At 40.6% G+C, this 19075-nt stretch overlaps 1 protein-coding gene across 3 annotated transcripts in view; it reads right to left on the reverse strand.

The window, feature by feature from the left end:
• igsf9a (immunoglobulin superfamily, member 9a) overlaps positions 1-19075 on the reverse strand; it is a 93037-nt gene that overhangs the window by 63492 nt on the left and 10470 nt on the right. For all 3 annotated transcript variants that reach the window (XM_047372602.1, XM_047372603.1, XM_047372601.1), the window contains exons 2-3: positions 11173-11267; positions 10867-11067 (exon numbers count right to left, since the gene is read on the reverse strand). In XM_047372602.1, the coding sequence (XP_047228558.1) occupies positions 10867-11067; positions 11173-11233 (262 nt within the window). In that variant the 5' untranslated portion in view covers positions 11234-11267. The remainder of the gene's footprint in view (positions 1-10866; positions 11068-11172; positions 11268-19075) is intronic.

Here is a 19075-nt window from a genome sequence, read left to right on the forward strand (position 1 = left end):
TTAAGAAATGCAATTCTCCAAGAATAAATGAAATAATTCTGAAATGAATTGTTTTTATAGATTAGAGCAATATAAATTATAAAATGAGACAGCTACTGATGTCTTTTTTTAAAAAGCAGTGGGTTGCAGGGAATGAAAGGACATATTCTCAACCGAGTTTCTAATTTAAAACTGTCATATTTGTTGTGATCAATTAAAACCTTTTGTTACAGAAAACAAATAATCACATTATCTGTGATAAACTTCTCAAAAGGAATTTTCATCAAGGCTTTGCTATCAGAAAGAAAAAGATATTTGAAACTTTAATTTACTATTCTTCTCAATCTTAGTTTGATGTCCTTCATAAAGCTCCCAAACGAGTCGGAACAATGCTGACAAAAGGAATATTTGGAAAGACCATGGTTCGTGATTTTGTAACATTTTATTGAGAGTGAAGGATGCATCAGACATATTGATTTTCTATCTTCCAAAATGGATATGTAACATTTTGCAGATGCAGTTTTCAAATTATAGAAAGAACCCTTTAGGGAAATTATCCACAAAGTGTCTTGTTTGGTTTGACAAGGTCCTGTAGACAAAAATTATTTAAATTCAATACCATTTTGTGCACCACAGACATTTATGTCCCTGAAAATGTGATATCCATGGGCAGAAAGCCCACATCATCTCTAAGAGATGTCGTCAGCTCTTGGCAAGTTGAGAAGAGGCATTCAGATTTCACTTGGAGAAAGAACCAGATAAGGTTACACTCTGTCTTGCCTGTGGCTATATGCAGGACTACTGTGTCACGGTTTGAAATTTGAATTGAAGTACTCCATCTAAATAAGAGGTCTAACTTGATGCTCCACTGAACACAAGCAGTCCCAGTGCAAGGCTATCATGTTTGTCTACATGGGAAGTAAGGATATTACCTGCAGTAGCTGTGTTTAATATGTTACCTCTCCTTACAGAAGGACAGTGAATTTATACAGCTGTATTTGCATTTAATAAAGTCAGCAGAAGTATGGGTACTAAGGGACTACATTTCCTGTCCACAGAGTTGACATTAATGCTTTGATTAATTGCTCAGCAAAAACAAACACTTAAACCTCTGTTTGCTCTTCACAATCTAAGGGGAGCCCCACTGAATCTTTTTTAGGTTTACAAACATTCAAAACACCCAAATAATACAGACAGACATGTGTAAAGAGAGAAAATAAGCTTGAATTGGAATTGGAAAAAAGTTTTCTGAAAAAATGGGTCTTTAAGAGCACCAACAATTATATCTTTGTATCTAACTGGAAATGATGAGAAATTCTTATAGGTTATGAAAGCTAGGATATTCAAGCTAACAGCAATTCTAGCAAACAACTACTCAGGCTAACAGTTTCTCAAGCTACTCAAGCTAACAGTTATTTGAGTTAACAGCTACTTATGCTCATACTTTGAGCTGATAGCTATTGAGCTAACAAGAAATAATGGTGCGTTTCATTTGTACTTGGAAGTCGGAATTTCTCCAAGTAGGAAATTTCAACTGGAATTACGAGTCGGAAAATCGGGACAACATGACCTCACCCGACTTATGCATTTAGGATGGCTGTTACTCACATTAACAGTAGCAAAACACTCTGGACCGCTTTGTGGCATGTTGTATTATCTTATCTTGAAGGTGAATAAAACAAAGGAGATGATTGTAAATTTTAAGAGAAACAGGAATGGGTCAAACACTTATCCCATCATGGAAGAAGAAGTGGAGGTGGTGGAGGAGTATAAATACCTCGGTGTTCACCTGAACATCAGACTGGAGTGGAGACTGCACTTCTTGGGGAAGCGTAGGACCTTCGGTGTTTGTAGCAAGATGCTACATATCTTCTATCAGTCTATTGTGGAGAGTGTGATCTCTTCTGCCATCATCTGCTGGGGAAGCAGCATCAGAGCCAGGGACTTAAAAAAGCTCAACAGGCCGATCAAGAAGGCTGGTTCTGTTCTGGGGACTCCTCCAGAACCTCAGCAGATCATTGTGCAAAGAAGGATTCTTAATAAAATGAAGAACATTATGGAGAACCCTGAGCATCCTCTTCTTCAGATTCACTGTAAGACAGACCGCTACAGGAGATCCTTCCTGCCCACAGCCATCATCATCCACAACAGCTCTTTGAAGAAACCCGCATAATATGAGTTACAACAACATTTAATTTCCCTTTGGGATTAATAAAATATTTTTAATTGACTTGAATTACTTTAACTGTTTTTAGCAATTCTTTATTAGTTATGTAATTTAGTCATTAAGTCAGTCGTACATATACTAGAACAGTGCTATTGTCATTGTTGCAGCTGTTGCCATGTACGAGCAATACAAGTCTCCATGTTTTTTTCCGACTTCTACACAAGTGGGAAACTGGAACGCTGTCACCTTGGAGATGATGTCACTGTCTTCCCAGTTCAGAGGTAAATGGAATGCAGCCTTTGAGCAATCAGTCATTCAAGCTGTCAGCCAATGAAGCTAACAGCTGCACAAGCTAACAACCGCTCAAGCCAACAGCTACTCAACCCAACTGCTATTCAAGCTGTCCAAGTTAACAGCTATTCAAGTTAAAAACCACATGTGCTGACAACTAGTCAAATTAACAACTACTCAAACTAACACCTCCTCAAGCTAGTTGATATTCCAGCTAAGAGTTACTCAAGCACACCGTCATTTATGCTGAAAGCCACTCAAGCTAACGGCCACTTAAGCTACCAGCTAATAGGAACTGGGTTAATTTAAAACTAGAACTAAAATAAAAAATTTACCTAGATGTCAAACAGTGCATATTGTACTTTTACACATATTAAGAAAGTTGTTTACTTCTTAGTTGTTTTAAATATTTAGGTTTTTTAATATGTTTTTCTACCTTTATGCATAGCTATCAGTAATTGTCATTGAGATTAGGTTTATTTTGAAGAGAAACTTTCAAACATTACTGATAATATCCACATATGTTTAAAATCCTTCAGATGGATAAAGTTGGACACTATCACATCCTGTTATTTGTTCCAAGTGGTCCATCATAGGAGACATTTTTTTTCCTAGTTCTGTATGTACTGAAGGAACTGACTTCTGACAATTGACAATTAGATGTTTGATTCAGATTAGCTGTTCATTTGACTCTGATTAGGGATTGATCTTAATTAACTGGTAATTTAACACTAATTGGCTGTTGGTTTGACAAGGACTAGTTTTTATCTTGAAACAAATTAGTCAACATCTTGCCACAGTCTAACCATCATTTTGACTCAGATTAGCCTTTATATTGAAAGAGATTGGCCATTATTTAAACTCAGATTAGCCATTCATCTTGCCTCAGAAAAACAGTTAGTTTAATGAGACTCTTGCCTATTGCCTTAAGACCCTAACCCTAACTTCTAATTACTACTTTACACAAGCCCACTTCACAAAAAAAAAAAAAAAAGATGGAATAACTAATGCAGGGAGGGATCAGCAACAAACAGAAACATGACCCTACGCAGACTGATTAACTTGGATAACTTGCAAATCATAGCAGCCAAACAAAAGTTGGAGGCTGGCTCTGGAAACCAAGCTGCTTCGACACCTAAGAACACGCCAGATGGGTCGAAATACACACTGCTCATTTCTACTCAAAGAGTCAGAGTTTCTCATGCTGCACCTGTTACTAATCCAGCAACCAGCATCTGTGAGAAAGCTCAAGCGAAGAAACCAGAGGGACAAAGCAACTTTTTCAAACCCTATGAATCAGTGAAGAAACAGTTTTCTGTTTGTCACCAGAAAGGCACATGATTAGAAAACTTGTCCATTTAAAGACAAAGCCTTTGTTGTTACAGAATGAGAAGGTGTGCTAAAAGTGTAATTTGTCATTCAAAAGATAAGCAAATTTTAAGGTTATTACGACTAGCATAACGCCTTGCTTCCTCTTACATTGAGCCTGATGACGTAAGACAATGATGTATGCTACAGATTGTCTTCTGAATAAGCAACAAAACGCTCCTGTATTTTAAGACCCTGAGCTGGATTTAAACTGCATACTGCTTCCACATTTGATAATTGACCCTAAGGTCACCTAAGGTTTGCCCTGACTTTATTGCTATGTAAATGTCAACATCAAATTTCCTGGTCCAGGCTGGGTGAGGGAGTGGCACCCAACTCAGAAGGGAAAGGCTGTAACTGAAAGCAGGTTTTGATCCTTTGACAAACACAAATCTAAAGGCAGAGATTACTGTGGATTACCTTGTGTTAGTACAAGAGATAAATCTGAAAAGGAGAACATTGTTACACTAAATAAATATGAAGCAGATACAGGAAAGGTGAATCTGAATATGTTCCGCACTAAACACATTACAAGTTAAACGTCTTGATCTAAATATTGAAAAGATTGACTATTTTAAGTTAATTCTTGGATGAAAGTAATCTTTAAAATTCCAATTGGTCACCATCTATTCTAGGGTTAGGACTTCGCTGTTTGTTTTATTTCTACTTCTTATCTGCTGATATAGCACCGTGCAAAATTATTCATACTTAAGCTTCTTCATATTTTGACATGTAACAATCACAAACTTTAATGGATTTTATTTTATAGACCAACACAAAGTAGTGCATAACTGTGATGTGGAAGAAATATCTAAATGTGCGAAGTACATGTGCATTGAGCCCATCTGAGTCAAAACTTTGTAGTAAGACTCGTACTCGTACTCGTACTCGTAGTCAGCCGCCTCAGGAGTCCCACAAGCCAACCACAGCCGATAGGACTCCTTCTTCAGCTTGACAGCGTCCCTTACTGCCGGTGTCCACCACCGGGTTCGGGGATTGCCGCCGCGACAGGCACCGCAGACCTTACGGCCGCAGCTACGGGCCGCAGCATCGACAATAGATGCGGAGAACATGGTCCACTCGGACTCTATGTCTCCAACATCCCCTGGAATATGGTCAAAGCTGTCCCGGAGGTGGGAGTTGAATACATCCCTGGCCGAGGGCTACGCCAGGCGTTCCCAGCAGACCCTCACTATGCACTTGGGCCTGCCAAGTATGTCCGGCTTTCTCCTCCTCCAGCGGATCCAACTCACCACCAGGTGGTGATCAGTGGACAGCTCGGCCCCTCTCTTCACCCGAGTGTCCAAAACATGCGGCCGAAGGTCTGATGATACGACAACAAAGTCGATCATCAACTCCTGCCTAGGGTGTCCTGGTGCCAAGTGCACTGATGGACACCCTTATGTTTGAACATGGCCCACTGGGGGAAGGCCTCGCGTCTCTCGTTCGGGCTTGGCCCGGCCGGGTCCCGCGAGGAGCAACCCGGCCACCAGGCGCTCTCCGACCAGTCCCGACCCGAGGCCTGGCTCCAGGGCGGAACCCCGGCTCCGCCGTACCGGGCAACGTCACGTGCCTCGATATTTTGTTCTTCATGAGGAATTCTTGAACCACTCTTTGTCTGACCCATCACCTAGAGCCTGTTTGCCATGGGAGACCCTACCAGGGGCATTTAGGCCCCAGACAACATAGCCTCTAGGATCATTTGAGCACTCAAACCCCTCCACCACGTTAAGGTGGCGGTTCAAGGAGGGGTGTAGTAAGACCTTACACTGAAATTTGCAGATTTCTTAACCAAATTTTTAAATTCCAAATACGAGAGTTGATTATTAAATAATACCAACTATAACAGCAATTACAGAGCTTGGAAAAGACACGAAGATAAGAAGAATGGACAGACAGAAAGAGTCATGGATTGACAGATGGACTCATGGATGAGCTGACTGAAAGACAGATAGACAGATATACAGTATATGCAGATAAACGTACTGGATAAACAAAATGATGGATGGATGAAAGGATGGATGGATGGACGGATGGATGGATGGATGGACGGATGGATGGATGGATGGATAAATGAAAGGCTGTGAATTTGTCATATAGAAACCAACATAAAAACTGCTCTGATTGGAGCAGCTTGGAAATAAAAATATTTTTTCTTCCATTATTTACTTTTCCCATTCTTTTCCAGACATTTAACATGCTTTAATGAAATTGGGCCCCCTGGGATGCATCACAGCTACTATGTTTTAAAGAAGGGTGTGCTTTTGGAAAAGGCAAAAAAAACTACAACTGACAAACAAAATAAATGCCGGTAAAATCTTTGTACAATTCATTTATGTTTTTACACATGAAGACTTCTGCTTTTTGCCCTCAAATACAACTTCAGTTTTGGTAAAAAAAAAAAAAAAATTTTGAACACCTATCAGATTACATCACACTAGATCTGTGTTCCATTCTTCTAAAGAAATTCCCTTAAATGTAGACATATCAGAAGTCTCAGCTGGTTATACAGATCAATCGGTGTGGTGTGAACAGCCTTTAGTTGCACAGCACGTAATGAGTGATGCAACAGGGAGTAAGATGTGTTGAAGAATATTTAGAGAGCATCAATTATGCAGTCAAATGTTGATGGATGCTGGCTAACCCTTCTCAGTTTTCATGTTGATGGAAATAAACGAATTAGGTTAAATGCTGTACTTACAGCTAGTTTAATACCTGCTTTCCTCCCACCTGAGCATTGAAATGTACCAATTAATTTCACCCTTTGAAGTTTTATTTCAAAACCGCTTCAGGTACTTTCTATAAAAACTGCACTTTAATCCGAACTTTCCATGGTGCAGCAATAAAAATCCAAAACCTGCAGAAGTCCACAGTAAAGTCTCTATGGGCATCTCCACAGCAGGACAAAAAAGAGACTAACAAGGGAAGCTCTGAGCTACCCAGACATGCTTTCTTTTTGTCCACATTCGTTCCATTGTTTGTGACTTTAAAGGATAACAGAAGTCTCACAAAGGTAGCCCTGTCCTATTGAGGTTCACTATTTTTGCCTCAGACCGTCTTTGTTCATTGTGCTGTAGGTAAGAATGTGAACAATAGGCAATGATGCAATATGAGAGTTGGTTTGAAAGGCCAACAAGGTGTGGTGCTGAATGAAATCTGAGAACAAGAGTCTCGTTTCAGTCTTGACTCCAACAACAGCCAGCAAGGCACTCACTTTACTCCCTGTATTACCCCTAATGAAACAAATTTTCACAGACAGTCCTTATAATAAGGCTGGCATGAAAAATTATATTTCAAGCATGGTACTAAGTGCAACAAACAGTGTGCTGGCAAATAGGAAAATAGTAGAACACTATCCTTGGGGGACCAAGAGTTTTTCTGTAGAAGCGTTTATGTACATTCTCATAGTCATGCATAAATTTTTGTGTCTGAAAGTGCCTACGGTGATTACTATAAAGAACATCCTTCAAATTGCAAAATGTGTCCACAGGTTGTTTTTTAAGGGCAGTAAATCACAGTACAGTTTAAAACTCTTCAAACACCCCACGTTTCCTTACATGTGTATCTCTAAAAATTAGAATATCAACCAAAATTTACTTGTTTTAGAAATTTTATATATTATATAGCTTTATTACGCAAAAGGTGATATATCTTACGCTTTTATTTCTGCATGGTTTACAGCTGAGGAAAGCACACAACAGGGAGAAAATAAGAAAAATGTGAATATTATATAAGACTAATACATAAAACGGAATTTTTAACAGATATGCTCAGTTGTAGACATGTTATGGCCTACATAAACAAGAGTGACAGTCAGACTGTCATAGACTTCTTAAAAGGGCAAGCCACAAAAACCTATCAATAAAGATGCCAACTGTTCACAGAGAGCTGTATACAAGCATACCAGCGGAAAGCTTAGTGGAAGGAAAAAGTGGTTAAAAAAAGGTACTTCTAGTTGGCAAAAAGAGCCACACTGCTGTGTTCAAGCAGAGCGTGAATTTCTGAGAAGTAAATAAAAATAATTCTAAATGCCAACAAGTTCCAATGAATACACACTGAGATTTATCAAGAAATCTTTTACTTTCTAAAGATAAAAAACTTAAAACTACTGTAGGTTGGTCAAAAGCCATTCAGTGCAGAGATATGATTAGCAACACTGTAATTATGAAATAATTTTTGTCATGGAACAATCTAACAATTGGCAAATCCATCAATGCTTGATTTATCTATAGCTCAAGAGTTTGGTTATATACCATCAGAGAATCTATTTTTAGGAAAAAGTGCATTCTCTGGTGCCTATAGAAAACACCTCGTGTACATTACCCAAGGAGAAAAAAATTGAACGTCTCACAACGTAGAAAATTACAAGTGAAAAAACTTTTCTGATACAAAACCTTTGTCCACTTGTTGAGCACATGTTCCCAGCACTTACTCAGGTTTGAATATAGATCCAGAAACAAAGAATTGTTCATTTATCATAATACTTTTTAAAAAACAAGGTTTTCTGTAGGCAGTATTAATTTTATTTCTCACCGCTGATATAACAATCATCTCATGATCTCTGCCAAACAGCATGTGGAAAGTAAATATAAACACACAGTGGGTCTATTAAGTCCATACTTAGCATAGAAGATACAATTAATATGCTAGTGCTGTTGGCTTAAAGTTAAAATGATAACTTAAGCATTTATGAAATGTTAGTAGCATGTCAGTGTCATGATCGGTTTTGGTTTGGTCGGACCAAAGTGCAGACTTACGCTCGGGAGACACATGGGGTGTAGAAAAGTTATTTGTTTAATTGTAAATATAAGTAGTGAACATACAATTCCAGAAAACAGAAGACAAACGTGGAGGCAGAAAACAAGAACCGGTTACAACCAGGGTAGTTGGCAAAGGAATTCAGAAGGAACCAGTGGGGAACAATAAAAACCAGAAAGCTTAAGTACTGAAGGAAGTGGAGTATGGACCAATGAGCAGGGAGACAGGTAATCAGGTGAAACATGGCACAGGTGTGGAAACAGGCTGCAGGGAGACTGAGGGGAATGTAATTAAACTAATGAGGAGGAACATGAGGCACTGAAAAATAAAGAAATTAAATTAAATAACAAAACCCAGGGAAAAACAGATCAATAGGACAATATAAATAAACACAATAAACACAAGAATCTAGGAACTGAAAACTAAACAGAAAGAATCTCATAACCTGGATAAGTAGTAAAATACCTGACAGAGAAAAGTACACAAAAACACTAACAACTCCACTAACTGGCAGGACATGACAGTCATGTAATGAAAGTACATATGTAACGTGCTGGCATAGTAGATAAATTGCTAGGGCTCTCAGTTAGCAGCTAACATGCTAATATTACCACGTCAGCTGATGTTAGCACTGTAGCTAATGATGACATACAGGGGTTGGACAATGAAACTGAAACACCTGGTTTTAGACCACAATAATTTATTAGTATGGTGTAGGGCCTCCTTTTACGGCCAATACAGCGTCAATTCGTCTTGGGAATGACATATACAAGTCCTGCACAGTGGTCAGAGGGATTTTAAGCCATTCTTCTTGCAGGATAGTGGTCAGGTCACTACGTGATACTGGTGGAGGAAAACGTTTCCTGACTCGCTCCTCCAAAACACCCCAAAGTGGCTCAATAATATTTAGATCTGGTGACTGTGCAGGCCATGGGAGATGTTCAACTTCACTTTCATGTTCATCAAACCAATCTTTCACCAGTCTTGCTGTGTGTATTGGTGCATTGTCATCCTGATACACGGCACCGCCTTCAGGATACAATGTTTGAACCATTGGATGCACATGGTCCTCAAGAATGGTTCGATAGTCCTTGGCAGTGACACGCCCATCTAGCACAAGTATTGGGCCAAGGGAATGCCATGATATGGCAGCCCAAACCATCACTGATCCACCCCCATGCTTCACTCTGGGCATGCAACAGTCTGGGTGGTACGCTTCTTTGGGGCTTCTCCACACCGTAACTCTCCCGGATGTTGGGAAAACAGGAAAGGTGGACTCATCAGAGAACAATATATGTTTCACATTGTCCACAGCCCAAGATCTGCGCTCCTTGCACCATTTAAACTGACGTTTGGCATTGGCATGAGTGACCAAAGGTTTGGCTATAGCAGCCCGGCCGTGTATATTGACCCTGTGGAGCTCTCGATGGACAGTTCTGGTGGAAACAAGAGAGTTGAGGTGCACATTTAATTCTGCCGTGATTTGGGCAGCCGTGGTTTTATGTTTTTTGGATACAATCCGGGTTAGCACCCGAACATCCCTTTCAGACAGCTTCCTCTTGCGTCCACAGTTAATCCTGTTGGATGTGGTTCGTCCTTCTTGGTGGTATGCTGACATTACCCTGGATACCGTGGCTCTTGATACATCACAAAGACTTGCTGTCTTGGTCACAGATGCGCCAGCAAGATGTGCACCAACAATTTGTCCTCTTTTGAACTCTGGTGTGTCACCCATAATGTTGTGTGCATTTCAATATTTTGAGCAAAACTGTGCTCTTACCCTGCTAATTGAACCTTCACACTCTGCTCTTACTGATGCAATGTGCAATCAATGAAGACTGGCTACCAGGCTGGTCCAATTTAGCCATGAAACCTCCCACACTAAAATGACAGGTGTTTCGGTTTCATTGTCCAACTCCTGTACTATTTACTATTAGCTCACACATTAGCACACAGCTACTCTTAGCATGTTAGCATTTTAACTTATTGTATCACATTACACTTGTTGGTTCTGGACTTTTGACTCTATAGCTGACTTCTGAATAATCTAGAATTATTAACTCTAATTAGAGGAATTTATTCTTCACTCAACCCTCTACCCCTGTCTCTCATGCTGATCTGCTGCTTCATTTGCCCCAAAGTTACTTAAAACAGATCAGGTCCAGATGGTCAGTCTGCTTTAATTTCCCCATTTTCACAAGTTTTCTGGATCAGATCAGGTTCTGCTATTTATTATGCTTCTACTGTACTTTTTTCCATTTCTCCAAGACCTTAGGTTGCTTACTTTTATAACAGGTACTCACCTTCAAAATTTGGGTGAACTCGAGGTGCATAGGAACCAAATTTGATCAGAACAGGAATGTCAAGCCCTTGCCGCACCCATTCCACCACATGCAGGGATGCAGATGACCCAGACTGTGGCCCTGATGGAAGGAAACTGCAATCCAGGTCCACTGAGTCTCCAACCTTTCCACGAACCTCTGAATTTACACCTTCAGCTGTTACTAAAGAGTTTATTTGCAGTGAAATGAGTGGTTAGTTTCAGGTATGACATATTCTAGATATTTAACTAGAACATTCTTTATATGAGACAATAAAGAGGTACTTACAAAAGTGGCAAATGACTACAACTGCAGAGAAAGTCTGCCAGTATGATCTTCCTGACCCCATATCTGTCACTCACACAACCTGCAGCATGTTCAGTCTGTTGGCAAAAGAGACACAATTGTCACATTCCCATTACTTCCTTGGCTGCACATAAGATGACAACCATCTGTGACAGCTTGACTACCTAAAAAGACTCTAACCGAGCTGTCAGTACTGTTATCATTTTACAGGAAGGAAGAGAAGAGCACTCGGATTTTTCTATAGTTTTCCGATAACTGGAATTTATCCCATATCATTACACAAATGGGAAGAGCAGCCTCTGCAGCCAGAAAATCTGGCCACCATTTACTCTTTCTACAAGCTAATGGCATGAATGCCAAATAAATCTTTGGAGTCACATGCACAGCAGCAGCTAAGTGTTTTATTTAAAGCACATCAATTAAGGCATTTGGCTGAAGCAGCCAGGAGACTAGCAGTCAAGGACAGGGTTAACCTGAGAGGACGGGAGCGCTTTAGGAAGCATCAAGATATGAAATCTAATGTCAAAGTGCAACAAATGGTTAAATTTTGCTGTGATGTTGGAAATATACAAGAGAAAGTCAAGATGGACTATCTGGTTGAAGTAGAATGTTTGTGTAACTAAAAACGTTTCGTTTGGTCTGGATTAGGAGACACCACCAATGCACTGGACATATTTGTCACACCTCCTTCATATGTTGTTCATATGTTGTGCTGTTAGAAAAAACTGCAGCTGCAAGCGACCATCTGATCCCACTAGAGCAAGGTTGTACCATCAGCCATGTTCTGACTCATCTGTGTTTCAAGACAACCACAAATATATTACTGGTTGGTTTTAAGGTTCCTACACAGTCTGAACATGTTTGGAAATTTTATAATTTAATTTAAGTAGTTTTTAGATGTGGAGAAATTTGGAAAAATATAACAGAGCATGGAAAAACATTTGTCTATCTAGACCTCATTACCTGTACCATGATCAGTATTGTGTCCATTCATCTGTTCATTAATCTCCTCAGAAAATTATTAGTCCACCATCCATTCATCTATCCATCTATCGTCTGTTCATCCTTCGATATGTCTGTCCATCCATGGTACATCCATCCAGGTGTTCATCTATCTCTTTGTCCATCATCCGTCCATTTATCAGTCATCATTTCAGGCATTCATCTCTCCTCCTTCCCCTTTGTCAACCAGTCATCTATCCATGCATCCATCCATACTCACTGTTTTGCTTTATTGCAGGGTTTTCTGATCAGTCTTTTACATCTGCTTTAGGCTTGCCACCTGTTTTTGTTGATTCATAGGTGACCACTTAAAGAGCAGATTCCTGTTTTATCAAGGTCTTCAAAGTCATCAGAACATATAAGTTTCCAGTTAACATAGGGACTGTCACCTTCTCATAGGGGCACTACAAAAACGTGTTGTCACCAGTGTACAGTTTGCTCATCCTTACTAGCAGGTGGTTGTAACTGCATTGATCTGTGACAAGAAGGGCAGCAAAGAATCCACTTTGGTCCAACAAAGAAATCAAAGACAGACTGAAACTCTGCATTAAATTAGGATAAATAACAGAGGACTTTTCTGATTAACTCTTATTTTTCTTGTTTGGGGCATCTGATAAATGTATTATCATAGCTTCTGTGAGTCTTTTGTAGTGCCAGCAGGGAAGGAATGTATGTGTGGGGTTACATTCCATCCAAGTGAGTGGGTTTCTCCCAATTCTGCCCAAGAACACTGCCATGAATAAAGAGTAGGACCAAGATGTCCTCCAAGACCAGCTTTCAGGAACAATTTGGTGATGATCGGTGGATTTTCCAGCACAGTGGAACATGGCAAAAGTACTGAAGATCCAAACATTATGTGGCAAATCCATTTATCCATCCATCCACAGTTTTTTGCATTAATGGGTCCAGAAAGGAAATTCAGACACCTCTTTTCTCAGGGACACTCTGTAGCTTATTCTTGGGTATCTCAAGACGTTCCTACACTACAAGAGAGCTATAGACTCTCTATCAAGCTCTAGGTCTTCTCTGAGGTCTCCTCCCAGTGGGACATGCTGGGTTACCTCTATTTCATACAACTGCCACCTTGATGTTGTTAAGGGGCTTGAGTATCTCTATGATCCTGAGAGCTGAATTGTCCTGGGCCTCCAATGTCACTTTGGCTTTGCTGGGACAGATCACATTAAAAGCAGTTCAAAAACACCTAACAGGTTCTAGGACCTCTTCTTGCATGTGCAGAGAGAAGTCGAGCTAGAGTACCATCTGAGCCAATGGCAGACAATGCGGAAGACAGGCATGCTAATTCCTGGAGTCACAATCTTGTCCCAATACCCGCACTCCCACCCTTGTGTCCCTGAATTGCGCGTTCCCATTGATGGGTTTGAGTGCGTCCCAATTCTCCAGAGTCGTCCTTAGCCCCACCCCCTTTGTGCCCCACATCCGTCCTTCAGCGAAGCCTGCATCTAAGCGGACTTCGCCGAAGTATATTACCCACAATTCACTGCTGCAGATGACGTTCTGAGCAAAAACCAATCACAACCGTCAACGTAACCAGCCATCAAATCAGAATAAAGAGGCCCTGTCCCAATACCCACACTACACCCTACGCCCCTCTATGAAGTGTGTACTTTGTACAAGTGCATGTAAGGGTTGAAGTGCGCAGGTTACAAGCGTGCATAATTGGAGAATTGGGACAGTAGGGGTTACGTCATCAACTTGCACCTCTGCAATGTAACTGCAACATCAAAAAGGGCGGCAACCAGCGCTGTTTTCACAGTCTTGCTGTTAAAAAAAACTATTTAAAACTGCAACAAGCAATTGTTTTGAGGGGAAGAAAGTGCAGGAAGCGAAGGAGGCTTATACACCAGACTAGAAACCCTTAAACCATTTTCAAGTTTTGATTGTGTGGTTATTTACACCCAAGCTGATGATTAGTTACAAAATCAAAAACACCAGACTCTTCCATTGTTTGTTTGAAATGTAACTTCAGTGTTATGACCTAATGACTGCCCAGACTCACTCTGAACCCAGTGATATATTACAATGTTGAGCCTGGAAAACCAGTAAAAAAAATATATTTGTCGGCTTGCTGTGTAAAGTTTATGCAGTTCTTATTATTCTGATTTTATGGCTGGTTATGTTGACGGTTGTGATTGGTTTTTGCTCAGAACGTCATCTGCAGCAGTGAATTGTGGGTAATATACTACGCACTCGAACCCATCAACGGGAACGCGCAATTTAGGGACACAAGGGTGGAAGTGCGGGTATTGGGACAGGGCCTAAGAACTGCGTGAACTTTAGACAGCAAGCCGACAAATATTTTTTTACTGTTTTTCCAGGCTCAACAATGCAAGAAACCACTGGGTTCAGAGTGAGTCTGGGCAGTCAGTAGGCCATAACACTGAAGTTACCTTTCAAACAAACACTGGTGTGGCAAGAGTCTGGTGTATAAGCCTCCTTCGCTTCCTGCACTTTCTTCTCTTCAAAACAATTGCTTGTTGCAGTTTTAAATAGTTTTTTCAGCAGCAAGACTGTGAAAACAGTGCTGGTTCCCGCACTTTTTGATGTTGCAGTTACGTTGCAGAGGTGCAAGTCGATGACGTAACCCCTACTGTCCCAATTCTCCAATTTTGCACTCTTTTAACCTGCGCACTTCAACCCTTACATGCACTTGTACAAAGTACACACTTCATAGAGGGGCGTAGGGTGTAGTGTGGGTATTGGTATCTTACAATCAGTTACATGCTATACAGAATGTTAATGTTTAGCAAATTGGAACAATCAGATTATCAACATCCCTGTTATTCTCAATAATTTCTGCACTTCCTGATCATGATCGGAGAAAACTCCATCCCCTCAGCAGCAGCCATGCAAACGTTATTTTCTGTCCCCACCTCCACGCTTTTATGGGCTTCTTCATCTTACGGCTGGGGCAAAGTCTAAACTGGTGGAAAACAATTACGCAGGCTGTCAACAATTGCTGTGGTTCGTTCAACACACTCCCATGCTTCAGCAAACAGTGCAGCATACACGATTGTCTCCAGAATTATTGTGAAAGTTAAAACTCAATCTGCAGCTCTTCTGTTCATCACAGTCAGCTGGAACGTAAACACTCCAATCCTCAGTCTTTCACCTGTCTGCTTTTTTGCTATCGCATTGAAAACTTTATGCTAAACAAAATACATTTGATTTAGATGTGAAGTGTTTGAGAAAAGTGGACAAGGAGAGCCAAGGAGAAGCTGCAAGATTATGATTCTGCTGCAAAGAAGAAAAAGCTGCAACACCGAGCCTGGCTGTCCATCACTTACTGTCTTTGTTCAGGTTAGAATAAACAGATGCGCAGCATAGAGGGGCATCTCAATAAATCAGAATAACACTGAAACATTTATTCATTTTAATGATTCAAATCCATCCATCCATTGTCTATACCAATTTCTTCCGTACAGAGTTGTAGGGCAGCCAGGGCCTATCTCCAGCGGGCTACGAGTGAGAGACGGGGTACGACCTGGAGAGGTCATCAGTTCATCGCAGGGCCACACAGAGACACACAGGACAAACAACCATGCACACACCCATTCATACCTAAGGGCAATTTAGAGAGACCAATAACCTAGCAGTCATGTTTTTGGACTGTAAGCGGAAGCCAGAGTACCTGGAAAGAACCCATGCATGCACAGGGAGAACATGAAAACTCCATGCAGAAAGACCCCAGGGCGCAAGATTAACTAAGGACCTTCTTGCTGCAACAGTGCTACCAACGGTACTGCATTTATATCTCCTAATTTTGATAATTACAGCTTAAAGCAAATGAAAACCCAAAACTCACTTTCTCTGAAATTTTGAATTTAAATAAGAACAGGACAAATGGATTATAGTGTGCTGTATTCAAGCATATTAATAGGAGTTAAGTGGAAAGAAAAAGTGTAGAAGAAGAAAACTGGTGCACAAGCAATTGGCATAACAGCAGCTACTGTAGGGCTGCACATTGTATTGCAAATATATTGTCATGGCAACATCATCCATTCATTCATCTATTGTCTGTACCCACTTATCCATGCAGGGTTGTGGAGAAGCTTGTGCCAATCTCCAGCCTTCATGGGTGAGAGGCGAGATGCACCCTGGACTGGTTACCAGTCCATCACAGGACAACACAGAAATGGACAGGACAGACAATCATGAAAATACGCATTCATACCTAGGGGCTAATTAGAGTAAACAATTAACATAACAATCATGTTTCCAGAATACCCGGCCAGAACCTACACATGCACAGAAAGAACATGCGAACTCCATGCAGAAAGGCCTGTTTACTGCAAGCTAACAGTGCCAACTTCTGCGCCACTGTGCAGCTCTATCACAATGTCATTGTGTGCAATATTAATATTACAAATGATTGTTTGTAACATAATTGTTTGCTCTTATATACAGGTTTTAACTGAGATTTTTTTTTAGTCAGTCAGTCATTTTCTACCGCTTATTCCATAGTGGGTTGCAGGGAAGCTGGTGCCTATCTCCAGCAGTCTATGGGCGAGAGGGTACACTCTGGACAGGTCGCCAGTCCATCGCAGGGCAACACACAAACAACCATGCACACACTCATTCATACACATGAGGGCAATTTCGAGTGACCAATTAACCTAACAGGCATGTCTTTGGACTGTGGGAGGAAGCCAGAGTACCTGGTTAGGACCCACGTGTTCCCGGTGAGAACATGCAAACTCCATGCAGAAAGACCCCCGGGCCGGGATTTGAACCCAGGACCTTCTTGCTGCAAGGCAACAGTGCATTTTTTTTACAAATATCAATTTCGTCAGCGTGTTGGACGGTGTCTCACTGCAGTAGACACCCATACATGGCACAGGTGAAAATGTCAAAAACACAGAAAAGTAATTGCCGCATGATTTTCTAACATGCAGCCCCACATGCAGCCTTGAGAGGAATGTGAAGCAAAGCCCAGTAAAGTCCACAGCTAGTGCAGCCAATTACCAGGAAACTTTAGCGCTCTTATGCATGCATTTTCCACAACAGTTTTTCCTTGCACTCAACTTGCCATAAATATGCTTGGATTCAGTAATCTGAACACTGAAATTCTTTAGCAATTACCTTTTATAGCGTACTCTCCTCGTTGGAGGTGTCAGTGGCTGTCAACTAAACAACTGTATTCTGCAACAATATTTTAATTATCAAAGAAATTAAATTTTGGGTTTTCATTAGCTGTAAACCCTAATCATCTAAATTAACTAAAATAAATGCTTGAAACATATCGCTATGTTTAATGAATCTATATAACACATGGGCTTCACAAATAAGTGCGAGACATAGAATGTCAATGCTAAAGTATCTGGCTGTTCGCAGTCTGCTGTATCCAAGGATATTAATGGAAAGTTGAACCGAAAGAAAAACTGTGGAACATAAAGAGGGCACAAGCAACAGGTATAACTGTGTGCAAAGTCGATTCAGAAGTTTGGTGGGAGGCTCAGAAGGCAAGGACCGGGGTCACAGCTGGGGTCACAGCTTCAAGAGCGACCCCACACAAAGGTATCTGGGCTACCTTCATTACTTGTGTTAAGCCATTCCTGAACCTGAGACAAACACTAAAAAGCTAAACATTTTAAATGTATCAGTCTCTGAGTTGTGAATCTACAGCTTTGCTTTTCGACTTCAATTGCTGAAAAAAGTTAACTTTTCAGAGGCATTAACTGAAATGCATCTTTATTCTCTCTTGTTAGCTAAGAAGAATAAAGATGATAAAGACTGAATGCCCAACAATGACTTATCATTTTAAGTAGTAAAGAAGCAAACACAGATGCCGTTTTTGTCTAAAAACAGACAGCTCCAAATAAACAAACCTGTTTATTATAGCTTTCTTGGTCAGAACTATGTGTGTGTGTCTGGCAAAACAGAAAGCAATCAAGTAGATCACCAGTGGAAAAAAAGATAGGAGAGACAGTGAGGGAAACACAGCAAGAGGAAAGATAGGAAAAGAAAAATCTCATTAAGCTGCAGGACATTTTCTGTCGTTAAATCAGAACCAAAAACTCTGAGAGATGCCAAACAACGCAGGCCTGCTTTGTTTGGACGCCATGGTGACTCCAACTGTCTCCGTACATCTTCCTCAGACATATTGTGCCTTTTTCTTGACACTGATAGCGCAGCTGCGATGGCACAACACTCTAAAAAAGCTTTAAAGGTATAATGAATGAGCAGGTAGCTCTCAAAGGAAAGCAGCTTGCCTCACACTGATTTATCACCTGATAGAAATAGAAATGTCAGTGACAGGCGTGCTGTTGAAATTCTGTTGCTGCCTTTTCAATCCGTGTAAGGAGACAGGCTGAATAACCACGACTGAAGCACAGATTTATCAGGCTCCTCTTACGAATGCATATTTAAAAACCAAAACATAAACAGTCTCCCAGACAAATGTTTTCCAATCAAATTGAGTTTTTTCTCTCTTAAAGGTTCTTTCAGGAATCCACATTGTTGGAATAAAAAAAAGTTTTTTTACGCCATAACAGTTTATCGATTTAAGTGGTGCAGTGACTGTACGCTTTAAGGAAAATGAAGCACTAAACCTTTCCTCAGTGTGTGGACTATTTCAAGACTGCTTCTATCTGCCAGCAACACAAATTGGACATTAACCTCTGAATAGATGGCAAAAGGAAAAGACAGGGAAAAGGTCAACCACTAATATGCTGCGACTATAAAAAGGTAAAACGTGCCAACAAGACGTATGCCTCGAAAGCCCCATTAGGAATATTTAGGATCAACCAAGGCTTGAAGTATGGAGTTAAATAACACTGTACTGCACACAAACACGTGATATTTGACCTTTCATCAACAAGATCTGCTTTCCTCCAAGCCCCTTCAAAATGATAAATAGGTCCTA

The sequence above is a fragment of the Girardinichthys multiradiatus genome, chromosome 8 (assembly GCF_021462225.1).
Source record: "Girardinichthys multiradiatus isolate DD_20200921_A chromosome 8, DD_fGirMul_XY1, whole genome shotgun sequence".
NCBI lineage: Eukaryota > Metazoa > Chordata > Actinopteri > Cyprinodontiformes > Goodeidae > Girardinichthys > Girardinichthys multiradiatus.